The 13143-nt window shown below is 44.8% G+C and overlaps 1 protein-coding gene across 2 annotated transcripts in view; it reads left to right on the top strand.

Annotated features, from left to right (window-relative positions):
• acot7 (acyl-CoA thioesterase 7) overlaps positions 1–13143 on the top strand; it is a 41101-nt gene that overhangs the window by 11459 nt on the left and 16499 nt on the right. For both annotated transcript variants that reach the window (XM_052059282.1, XM_052059281.1), the window contains 3 exons: positions 4520–4611; positions 5757–5868; positions 5956–6042. In XM_052059282.1, the coding sequence (XP_051915242.1) occupies positions 4520–4611; positions 5757–5868; positions 5956–6042 (291 nt within the window). The remainder of the gene's footprint in view (positions 1–4519; positions 4612–5756; positions 5869–5955; positions 6043–13143) is intronic.

The following is a 13143-nucleotide window of genomic DNA, read 5'->3' as shown; positions in this document are numbered from 1 at the left end:
CTCGCACATGGAGGCCAAGTGGGTGTACCTGAACACGTCTCTCTTCCTCTCTCTCTGAACGCACACAGTTGTGCTCCCTCAAAAAAGATGTCTTAAAGGGATTACCTTTCACGTTAGTGTCTCGGTATTCGAACAAAGCTTTGACGGGAAATATTTGTTTCCATTTCTTGTCTCTTAGCCTCATCAGCCAAGTTTGTCTTTACGTAAATCAGTTTGCTAATGTATTTCTGTATATTCATACATTCTAAGATGGATTACTGTAGGCTCTTTGCGGTGGCGAGCATTTATATCTATTCCGTGTGGCGGAGGAGGCGGGCATTCAGGTTCCGCAGTCAGTCAGGGAAGATCTCATCAAGCAGGCCTCAGTCACGGCCCCCCAGGGGGACCCTGCCTACTGTGGGCACAAGCCGTGATGATTGTCCCCGCTATGCACAACGCTCATGCGCAGTCTACACAAATGCGGAGATACACACACACACACACAATATTTGCATATGTGCATGTACAGTAATGGTGCCTACTCGGTAAAACCACAAAGTCTCACATTCTGAGTTTACACACACATCCAACAAACGTGGTCTCGGCAACGCACCTAGTTCAGGTTTCGGTCTCTATTCATAAATGACAACACACAATCTGTATGCATACACATCAGGAGGTAATAATGCTTGCATCACATGCACACTTGGGCATGCATTCGCAAAAAGACTGTATACAGACATCGTGCCCCCCGCCCCACTGCGTGCAGCATGCACACATACATACGCATGCATAGACACAGCTGAGTGCAATGCATTATGGGTGAAGCTAAAAAAAAAGCACGACAGTTCTCCCTGTGATCCTGATGGGTCATTCAACTGCACACTCTGAATGTTAACTTTGTGACTCTGCAAAGGCAACATTTGCTAAATGCATGATACGCTTCGATGTAATCATGCATGTCATGACATATCAGGTATTCAAACGTGAATACCTTTCAGTTCGATGAAATGATGGCACAAACTTGAAATCGTGTAGTCAGGCCAAAGTGTGCCTCGGTTAAAAGTCAATTAGTCATTTTGATCCCTCTGCCTGGAACACGCTGTACAGGAGGTAGATTTTTTTTTCTTAATATGCTTTGAGGGCTTAAAAACTCCTGCGCGAGAGACAAAGCGGAGAATATCAGTGTAACGAAGTTACAGACAGTTGGGATAAAACTACCGCAAGTTGATAAATAAGGGGAGGCTTGATTTTGGCGATGGAGACAGCAGCAAGAAGATGGACGGGCTTCAAACAGCTGAAGCATCACAGTGACAACAGCGATGAATCATTTAAAGACTGTTGGCTAGAAAAATAAGTAAATATAAGTTCAACAACAACATCGAGACCTGTCTGAAATGTTGAATAAAGCCTTCAAACAGGATTAAAGGTGAGTGAATGATGCAAAAGCAGCACTGTTGGCGCTTATCTGGACAAAGGCAATTATTACAATGCCCTCATTACCTCCATCAAGTAGAAGAAGGAGCTAATGCTCACGTAAACCCGGATTAATGGACAGGCATTTATGCTGCAGTGCGTCCAAAAGGCCAAAACAAAACAATAATGTAACTGGAATGCAGAGTGTCGCACAAAAAAATGCTTACAAGACATTGACTAGTCCCTAAATAAGGAACAATTGCACATTATAATGATATTAAATATATGAGTAAGGGTTTTATGTTATTGACAGCCATATTTAAAAACATACCCCCTTTTCCACAAACCCTTTTAGGGGGTGGAGCCTGGTTTACAGCCATAAACAAGGGGACGGTATTTTGTTCAAAAAGAGTGTGCAGTTTTTAAGCTCACTTCAGAAGGGACCTCATCGTCAAATTTCAACAAAAGAGCGGTGCGAGCAATACTAAGCTAGCTATAGCACTGTAAACAAGCTAATGTTAGCCACAGCCGCTTCATTGGTAGCATGACTTATCCGTAATAGTGTTACTATTAGACTAAATGTATCAGTTCAAAGTTATATTTTTTGGAATGTACCAACAGGTGATAAATGATGCTAAATACATATCACCTCTGAATCCTCTCAGGTGCCTGAGGTCGCTTCGCTATGCTTCTGTTTGCTAGACTTGCCCAATTGTTAGCAAACCAGGGAGAGGTGTTTTTTTTTTCTTATTATTTTCTAGAGGTGGATATTCTAAAATAGAAATGCTCCTACAGCTCAAACTAACAGCTCAGATTGAGGCTTATGAGTGTGTGCCGGTGACCGTAGTACGGCAGTAATTCGGATGTATGATATGATAGGTCATTCCTCCTCGGGCGCAGTGGTTTTGTTAAAAAAAAAAAAAAAACACACACATGAAAATCAAAAATGTGTTTCTGGATGAATTCCCAGATGTAGAATTTTAATAATCAGTGTGCATGAACTGTAACCTTAATGAGGCCATCATGCTGCTTCGGTGAATACGCGACGGCTGCCGTTGAAAAGAGAACATGATCAAACATTGACATTTTTGTCATTCAATGCAGGGGGTGGGGGGGGGGGTGACTCGAAATTTAAAACCACTCCCTCGTTAGATTCTGGCTAAAAAGGTCATCAAGGGAATAGTCCGCAACGGTCACCTCCTTCACCCCTCTCTCGCTTCTCCATCCTGAGCACAGTTCATTTAAAATGACTTGCAGTGGCTAATAATAGACTGGACTTGAACAGTCTTGGTGGAGTGAAGGATATGTAAATATGACTCTTTTTTTTTTTCCTGTGGGCAACTTCCTGATTGTTGACAAGGGCGGGAGCCAATGAATAGAGGAGGAGAGAAGAGGGGGTTGGCATGGCAACGGTGCCCGGGCCGTCGGCACCATTCTAACTCGGGTGTAAGATGCAAATGCTACCGCCGAAGGAAATCTGTTTTCAGCCCTGTGCTATTGTGGTTACGTATTGTCACAATGTACGTATTTTTTTGTGATCTTGTTGTATTTTAGTAGGAGGGTTTCAAAATGTTAAAAAATAAATAAAAATGTTTTCTGCCCAAATAAGACACCGTTAAATGAGTCAGCCCCGTGCTTTCCTCTCATCCGAGTACCCGAATGCCTCAAAATAGCCTCCAGTTCTCACAGTTAGCAAATTAAGTGACAACGTGTTGGCAGAAAAGAACGGTTATCACCATGACAACCTCTCCGCCAGATTGCTCTGAGAAGTGAATTTAGTTTTTTTACAAGGTTTGCTTTCTGATCTCCTGCCTCTTGGTGCTGCGAGGCAATTGAAATGTTCCATCCCTGCTAAATGTTACATCTTGTAACTATGCCGAAATAGGAATTAATATAAGCTTGAGTTCATTTTGAATTCAATTTTTGGCAAGAGACCCATTTGGCCTTTTTCAACATACCGTATTGGCCCGAATATAAGACGGTCCTGCTTATAAGACGACCCGCTCTTTCTCTAGACTCCAGTTTGAAAAAATACTTTTTGAGCACCAAACTAATTTTTATACAGAAAATAATTATAGTACATCTGAAACAAATAATTATAACAATATATTTGAGAGAAAACATGTTATTTTGCCTCATTCAAATCTAAAGTGCACTCACATTCGTAAATGAATGGCTTCTGGTTTTTCAAATGTAAATTACATCATAACTTCTCCTCACCTGGCCAATCTTCGACCCACTTTTCTCCAGATTGTCCCTACGTTTCTCCATTTTCTGTTATCTCTTCTATTATTTTCTTCTCTTTTCCTTCTTACCGCTATTTTTGATTTCTCTTCTTTGTTCTACCGCTATTTTTATTTTTATTCTTCGTGGCAGGGGTTCACTTTGTCCTGGGCAGCCAAATTCAGCATTCGCTTCAATGATATCTGGCGCCATCTAGCGTCGGGAATGGGTATAATGCCTAGACCCCGAATATAAGACGACCCCCACTTTTTCAGTATTATTTCAATGCAAAAAAAACACCATCTTATATTCGGGCCAATACGGTAGTTTAGCAAAAGGCTGCACAAAAATGGCACCACTGCAATTACAAAGTAAGTTCTCTTATTCCAAGATGGCTGACCGTATTCCGGATGCAGATGATTACCTCAAGACCTTTCTAGAGTCGGATTGCATGCTGACGTATACTTTATGTAGTTTCAAACCGTCTTCTAATTTTGGCCAACTTCTCAAGTTTGGAGCAAAATGATCAGTGATATTTATTAGGGCTGAAACAGTTATTCAATCTATTAGCTGATTAGAGATCTGTTTTTTTACACACTGACAAATGTGACTGCGGCCTCACGCACCGAGAGTGTGTAAATGACAGAGAATGTCCACACACGGTTGTCAACCTAATTCTCTTGAAAGTTTTGAATAATTTCCGCAAGCCTTTGTCATTTTGTCGTCGTCAACTTTGTACCTGTTGCAGCTGGCAACAGGTTGGCCTCAAGATTGCTTCGCACGGCCCGCGGATCTCATTTCTCAACGTTTCAAAACGTCCCGAGAGAAAAAAGCTTCCAGTTTCCCGTTGACATTTTCCTCGGGTAAAAGACTTTGACCTTTTTTTTCTCGATGACTGCAGGTGCCAAAAAGCTGGTCAACAGGGCCGTGCTGTGGTACGTACCCTGCTCTCTGCAGAATGTCGACAAGATCATGGAAGTGCCGCCCATCAAGGTATGTGGAAAACGTCAGCTTGCCCTGACCTGATTCAACCAAAGTCTGACATTTCACCAGACTCCTATCTTTCACGGAGAAAGGCCATCCGATCAAGTCATAGTCACGCAACATTTCAAATGCCCGTTTTAGTCATCTTGCCTGAATGCCTCTCTGAGAAATCCTCATTAGAGGGACTCGGCGCAGTAGTGTAAGGCTCTCCTGTGTCAGTGCCGTGCATCTCTTCCTCCTATAAATGTCTCGTAGAGTTTTCGGTTTGTCCGCACGCGATGAGGAAATCAAGTATCTGATTTCGACGTCTTTAAGAATATTCATTATCTGAAGATGCAGGGAAACCAGTCCAACCGGCCTCTCGCCCAAAATCAGCTAGGTTAGACTCCGGCTCACCTGCGATGCCAGCGAGGATAAGCAGTCTAGAAAATGTATGTATTGATGGAGTGCTCAGAAATGACTCTACATGCGTCACAACCCCCCCCACCCCCAAAAAAAAACATTGATTTCCCTCATTTCTTCTTTACATCACAAAACAGTCCCCCCGCCCCCCATCAAAATACCAAGAAGAGCAATATGTAGATTATTTTGAGAAACAAGACCCCCCCCCCCCCCCCCCCGGGGTTAGCACGTCGGCTTCACAGTGCAGAGGTACCGGGTTCGATTCCAGCTCCGGCCTCCCTGTGTGGAGTTTGCATGTTCTCCCCGGGCCTGCGTGGCTTTTCTCCGGGTGCTCCGGTTTCCTCCCACATTCCAAAAACATGCGTGGCAGGCTGATTGGACGTTCTAAATTGTCCCTAGGTGTGAGTGTGAGGGCGAATGGTTGTTCGTCTCTGTGTGCCCTGTGATTGGCTGGCAACCGATTCGGGGTGTCCCCCGCCTACTGCCCGAAGACAGCTGGGATAGGCTCCAGCATCCCCCGCGACCCTAGTGAGGATCAAGCGGTTCGGAAGATGAATGAATGAATGACCCCCCCCCTGACCCCTAGCTCCCCACTTGAGCTCTTCATCTTGACACAAGATTCACACACCAAATGCCAGGTAAAGGAGAGGTTGCAGTTTCATCCGTGAGGAACCGGTGGATAAAGTTTTCCATGACATGATTGCATAGTGATGAAAAACGTCACACGGCAACGCTTTCCCCACGATGTGTAGTTTTCGGCAGAACAAGAGGAGGAGGGTCAGAAGCGGTACGAGGCTCAGAAGACGGCGAGACTGAAAACCAAAGAAATGGTTGAAGAGGTCATGCCACCTCCCCCCAAGCCAGGTAACTGACTCGCTTTAGAAGGAATATACTGTAGTTACATTCAAAAAGGCAAATTGCATGGGAATGCATTGTTCTTTTGCTTTGCAGAAAAGCACAGCGTTGGCTTCAGCCAGTCCAGTCTGATCCATTTGGTGGGTCCCTCGGACTGCACGCTGCACGATTACGTTCATGGAGGTGAGTTCATTCCAAATTCCAAACTGGCTGAAAAAGGCCATGTGAAAGAGTTACTAGTGCTTGGACGGATCACAAACATTTTATTTTTTTTGTAATCAACCATAATGTGATGAAAGTCAAATCGAGGTCAATTATGTCATTTATATTTTTTCTCAGCACAGTCCCTAAACATGTTGTGAATGTAAAAATGTTTTTTTTTCAATGTGTGGTATTTGCACCCACTTTGACAATGAACGTTACCGCCACCTGCAGGTTTCATCACGCACTGCTTTTCAAACGTAAAAGTTAAACGTAAAAGTTTTCATGTTGGAGAATATTACACACGCACACACACACACACACACACACACACACACACAGCAATACTCTTCAATCACTTATAGTCTGCACTTTTGTTGCCTTTTGAATGATTGCTCAAAATTCTTTGGACACATTTATAGCAACTGCCCAAAGAGGGCTTAACACTTTATATTTATTGCATACCTCTTTCAGCACCTTGCTGTAAAAAAAAAAGCCTGACTGATGCCTTTTGGGCTGTCAGTATCTCAAGTCTGTCAAGACTTGGTTTTGGACCCAATGGTGAATTTAAGACCTAAAATATGCACCTCGGGGATGGTTTGTACATCAATAAAATATAGCCGTAATTTAACATTTGGAAGATATAGCATCGATCTTCCTAATGTCATGCAGGGTGTATTTTGTGTCACACCTCAGACAGACATTTGCTCTCATGTTGATATTTTGAAAGGAGAAGCAGTGATTTTATCCAGAAAGTATGATCAGAATCCTCAACAAATACACACAATTCATCCACTGTGGTCAAATATGAATTGTGGGATAGGTTCACAAACCCGACCATAAATATAGTTGCTATTTTGTCTGCAGTTTTTTTTTTTTACTCCATCTCAAATGGAAGCAATACAAAGACTACAAGAGGAAGCGGCATCTCCGTGTTTGGGTTTCAACATTGAAGCAGACTGAACCCACCCACGGCCTTAAGAGTGTTGTGTGGATGTCCCTCGGGGGAATTGGGAATGAATCACAACAGTTGCAGAAGATGCAATGAAAAATACAAAACAAAACAATGTCTACATCACTTAAGTCAGTTTAATTTTATGACTCTCGTGACCTTGCTTATGACCTTCAGATTGGTCGAATTTGTCCTGTGCAGAGAAGGAAATTCAGAAAATGATTGAAAGAGCAAAGCGAGGTTGTAGGTCAGTTGAGCTCGTGCTCACAGTAAAGCGCGCAAGGCTTAGGATCTTTTGCTGCCAAGTCGGACGGCCCGCTGGTCGACTCTCGAGGACCAGACTAGGCCGCCTTTGGTGTGCTGTATACGGTTTCTGGTCCTGCCGGCATTTCTGCCAATGTCAAGTGCGTAAAGAATGCATGAAGAACAACAGGAGAGATGTGAGCGGAGAGGCGCATGCATGGTGGGCAGGACTAGAGATGGAAGTAAACAGGGCGGGACGGATAAATGTTGCACGTGTCACGCTTGGCTTTTTAATTTGGAGAGCTTGCTGAGACATCTGTCCAATTAAGAATCAAATGGAACAGGCGCAGCCCCCCCCCCCCCCCCACCCCCCCACCACCACGCACACACACACACACACAGATGCGCACACACACTGTCTTTATACATGCTTTTGCTCATTAGGGCAATCTTCCCCGTTGCTCACTGCTGCTGCTTGCTCTACACTTATTTTGTTTATATAAGCAGGAGTCAGGTCAGGCAGCCGCCCCCCCCTGCCCCCCACACCCCAACTCTCTCTCCGTCCCTTGCTTGAGAGAATTAACTTCTATTTGAGAATACACACTAATCATTTCCTGTACGTTTTCCCTCCACTCGGTGGAAATGTGACCTAGTTAGCCGCAGCCTTAGGAGACGTGAGCCACACACATCAACACAGGAACATTCAAGAGCACGGTTACATGAATATCCTGCTGGTTAACACAGAAAATCTGGAGGAGTCCTCTCAGTGAATACAACAGCAGGGGCATGGCTGACATCACATCCATTTAAAAAAAATAAGACGAGCCGATGCAATTTAGCTGGATAATCTATGCATTAGGCAGTTCTCTCTATTTGGTCCGTTGAATATTGTTATATTTGAGTCCGAGTATGAGGCGCATCTTCATTGAATGGCCTATTTTAAAACAGTTTTCATATAAAAGGCGCATAGAATAGAAACTACAATAGTGGCTTTGTATTTTACTTATATATATTTTTGCATTATGTCATAGTACACAATATTGGCATGACGAGTTTAGTGGAGAGTTGAAATTCTAAATGTACCGTAAACAGTGGTACCTCTACTGATGAAATTAATTGGTTCTGGAAGGAATTTCTTCACTAGGAAGAGTAGCGACACGTTTTCCATGTAAATGCCCTAATCCGTTCCAGGCACCGCCACCCCTCATCCCCAAAATTCAGACAAAAATGCATCAAAATATTCATTCATTCATCTTCCGTACCACTTGATCCTCACTAGGGTCGCGGGGGGTGCTGGAGCCCATCCCAGCCGTCTCCGGGCAGTAGGCGGGGGACACCCTGAATCGGTTGCCAGCCAATCGCAGGGCACATATAGACGAACAACCATCCGCGCTCACACTCACACCTAGGGACAATTTACAGTGTTCAATCAGCCTGCCATGCATATTTTTGGAATGTGGGAGGAAACCGGAGCACCCGGAGAAAACCCACGCAGGCCCGGGGAGAACATGCAAACTCCACACAGGGAGGCCGGAGCTGGAATCGAACCCGGTACCTCTGCACTGTGAAGCCGACGTGCTAACCACTGGACTGCCGGGCCGCCCGCATCAAAATATGAAACAATTTATTCAGTCAGAAGTCTAGACGGGAGAATCCAAGTTAAATCAAACACACGCCCAGCCACTTTAACGAATGCCAAAGGAGAGAATTGAAACCTCAATGCACCGGCAGCGTTTGTTCCGAGCCATCGTTGAAAATGTTATTTTTCAGAGAGAGACTGATGTCATGAAACTGAACATTCCCTCTCGTCTCAGTTGAACATTCCTTTTCTCTGTAGCATGTTCACAGTTGTTTGCCCGCTCCTCCTCGTTAATCCGTCATCAGTCTATGTTCTCAGTGTACCACCTGTTTCCATGGAAACACCAGTTGATCTCCACCGGTGGACCCCGTCGCAGTCTAATTAAAATGACTGATTGACAATATTTAAAAAAAAAAAAAAAGCAGCAACAACATCAGATTGATAGTGTTTGGTTTGATTTCTCCGTTGAAAGTGACAAGACATTTTTAGAATTGAAAATAACGAAGTGACGTGCACAAAAACAAATGTACTCGACAAAGTTCCTTTCAAATGTGCTTTTCGCAACATTCTTTTGGGGAGTTGCGTGGTATGTCACTTCGGATTTCTTGGGAGCTTAAGATTGATCCAAAAATATTCAGAGGATTCCTTTTGAAGTTCCTCTCTCCTGTTCTAGGTCCTAAAACACTGAACGGTGATTGACGTTGAAAGATTCTGCATCAAAGCACTTCTTGATAGTGGATGTTCTTTTTGTAATGTTTTGACCGGTGGTCAATCCATCCATCCATCCATCCATGCTCTGATACAGTGCATTGGTTAAGCACAGCTGTGTTGCATTCAGTTTAGACTCCACACTGCACTCTTGGCAATGTAAAACTAATTCCAGCTCCGAGAAATGTTATTTTGAGCCCCAACATACATAAAAATATATAAATACTGTATATATCAAGGACGGCCCGGGAGTCCAGTGGTTAGCACGTCGGCTTCACAGCGCAGAGGTACCGGGTTCGATTCCAGCTCCGGCCTCCCTGTGTGGAGTTTGCATGTTCTCCCCGGGCCTGCGTGGGTTTTCTCCGGGTGCTCCGGTTTCCTCCCACGTTCCGAAAACATGCGTGGCAGGCTGATTGAACACTCTAAATTGTCCCTAGGTGTGAGTGTGAGCGTGGATGGTTGTTTGTCTCTGTGTGCCCTGCGATTGGCTGGCAACCGATTCAGGGTGTCCCCTGCCTACTGCCCGGAGACGGCTGGGATAGGCTCCAGCACCCCCCGCGACCCTAGTGAGGGTCGAGCGGTACGGAAGATGAATGAATGAATGTATATATCAAGAAAAAGAAAAGATCTCACAATCCAATGAGAGAACAATCATTGTTCAGTGTCATTGTTCAACTACAGTACTGTTTATCCATCCGTTCATCCATTTTGCAATCCGCTCATTCTCGCGCGGGTCCGTGCGTAACCGAGCCTATGCCAGCCGTCATCGGGCAGTAAGCGGGGCCACCCTGAACCTGTTGCCAGCCAATCGCAGGACACACAAAGACGAACAACCATCCGCGCTCACACTCACATCGAGGGACAATGTCCTAACCTGCCATGCATGTTTTTAGAATATGGGAGGAAACCGGAAAAGGCGGTAAGGCCGCAAGCACAATAGTAAACATCCAACTTATGAAGTCGAACAGTTCCCTTCCCAAAAGTCCATCTCAGATGCGGTGCCTGTTGCTGAGTGTGCACAATAACGCAGTCAGCACTTTTCGCTAATTTTTGTAAGGAGTGTGCTTCGTTAAAGCCTGAAGGAGACCACTTAGAAAAACAACAGTTTATGGTGATTTCCGCCATGATGTGGGGAGATTGCTGGGAGGCACCAACATTAACGGGAGCCGTTTCCATAGCTACATCTCATTAGGAGGCAGTTGGAGCAATTTGATGCTGTCCACGATCAAAGCACTTAGAGCGGGGGTGGATAAGAAGGTGAGCAGAGGGCAACGATGGGAGCTTAAGAAGCGATGAAAGGACCTACAGTAGTTCAAAGTTTACTCATGGACCAGATGGACATCAATATGCCGATTGCTTTTACCAACATCCGGCAAATCAAGAAAATGATAGGATTGAGATAAATGAGCAGCCGTGTAATTTTGAGTGAATCGTCGTTGCTTTTGCTGGGACGTGTGCAATTTCAAAACAAGGAATAAGGAATAAATGAATTGAAGACTCTACTGGTTGAACTCATTCAAATTGTATCATTGCAATCCGCAGGGATGAGATCTGAGCGTTCTGTTGAGATGCTAAGTAAGCACCGTAAAGAACCTGCAGCTCAAACCTGCAGGGATGTGTCGGCATGAGTAAGATGTGCGACATTTTATTGACAGTTGAAAATTGACAGTTGAACGAGGCCTGTTTTCAGCAGACACACCCAGCGTTTGGGAGCGGTGAGAAGGGCTTGATTTTTTTTTTCTCGCAATTTTGAAGCCTCATTGTATCACCCTTGTGTTTCTGTTCACGTCTGCGCCTTTTAATACTTTACGGAAAAACTCCAGTCAATCGCGGCTGTTGAAAAGAGGTTTGACCAACTGGCGACCAAACCAGGCTGTGTGTCGCCTGTAATCGGGCCACAAATGGAGTTCATGGAGCTTGATGAACAGAGAGGCTGCGGCATTACGATTGTGAGGTTGCGGATGATTTTATTGATGCCTCAAACTGTCAAACTATATTCCTTGACCTATATTTCCGCACCTTTATCTGAATCCTACCCAAAATGATAATGGCGCTTTCTTGGTCCTGGCTCTACCACGCGTTGTTGATATTGGTTAATGCTTTGGCGCCGTAGACCGCATTCACATCATTTTTATTTTGTACAGCATATTAAAAGAAAATGCCCGGGTACTCTACAAGGCAAAAATTAGGTTGTGTCTTTGACTTAGTGCACATCGAACGTGAAAATAATTGAGTTCCCTCAACAGTAGTTCATAGTGATGCATCGTCACCCAGGGAGTCCTCAAGGCCACCAAATAAACTCTCTCCTCTCCTCTTGACAATATCGCAGGCTTAACATTTCAATAATCAAGCCCGAGGGGGGGGGGTCCATATATCTTGTGGTGTCAAGACTGTGAGAGGTCATGCAGACCTCACTCTTTTTTTTTTTCCCTACACTCTTTACAACAGCGGGCACTCGTATCATGCGCAACGTCTAAGTGGGTTCATATGACATGTTGATGCGCTATTAAGACTCCCTTGAAGACCTCCTTCTACTGTTCTGCTACCACAGGAGCATCATGTATTTGAAGATAAGTGGGGGGGGGGCAAGGAGTGTGGTCACAGGGGTATTTTGTCCTCTGGCAAACTGGGCTGCACTAGGGACTGGCTTACTAATTGGACTTTTCCCCCTTTTGGAGTGAGCTCTCTTTCCTCTTCACACACAGCGACGCCATGACACCACGCCACCCGACCACCCCCGCCCCCACCTCCCATCCAACCCCCTGGCTTGTTCCCTCCCTACGGCAAAGGGAGTCATAGTGTGCCATGTCACCCTGCAAATGTGTAACGGGGGCCCTTGGGCTGTCATGGCCTTGCTTGTCCTCGTTTTCGGTCTCACATTTAGTCTCAGCATCAACCTTTTATGTCAGCTCTACAGTACATGGTGTAAAGGGAGCTGTATTATTTACTATACGGTGAACCTCTGTTGATCGCGGAAGAACCATTTTTAACCCCAGGGGACTGCAATGGGGGGTCTCACACTGACGAGGAGTGACTGTGTGACACTGAGTTTAACTGTGTGTACCGTTTTGCTTTTCTCCTGAAATGACAGAAATGACAAGAAACTTTTCTCAAGAAATTATTTCCTCCTATCACAGATTCTGCTTCATATGAAACACTATGTGTATGTGTGTGTATGTGTATGTGTGTGTGTGTGCACTCGTTTCCATGTTTTGAGGGGACATAAAAATTGGAAACACAGTCACGTCTTGGGGACCATTTTCCGTATGGGGACAAAAAAGCAGGTCCCCATAAGAATAACGTATAAAAAGCATCAGAGGGCTTCCCTGAATGTGCCTGTGAAGTTTTTAGCAAAAGCCCACAAGTCACCATTTTTACTGATTGTGTGTGTGTACATGGTGCTCAGCAGCCCCCCACATGGTTATTCGGTGCTATTGCACTCACTCCTCCACACACACACTTTGCATATGCCCCGCCCATTTGGTCCCTTAATAGAAGGATTTTTACAAGTGGGAGGGGGAAGGTGTGTGTGTGTGTGGGGGGGGGGGGGGGTTGCTTTCACAGATCCACTGCGATTAATCGAGACACGGGTTGTTACGCT

The sequence above is a fragment of the Hippocampus zosterae genome, chromosome 2 (assembly GCF_025434085.1).
Source record: "Hippocampus zosterae strain Florida chromosome 2, ASM2543408v3, whole genome shotgun sequence".
Classification (NCBI taxonomy): Eukaryota; Metazoa; Chordata; class Actinopteri; order Syngnathiformes; family Syngnathidae; genus Hippocampus; species Hippocampus zosterae.
The sequence above is the reverse complement of the archived record's forward strand: the minus strand, read 5'-3'. Positions and strand labels throughout refer to the sequence as shown.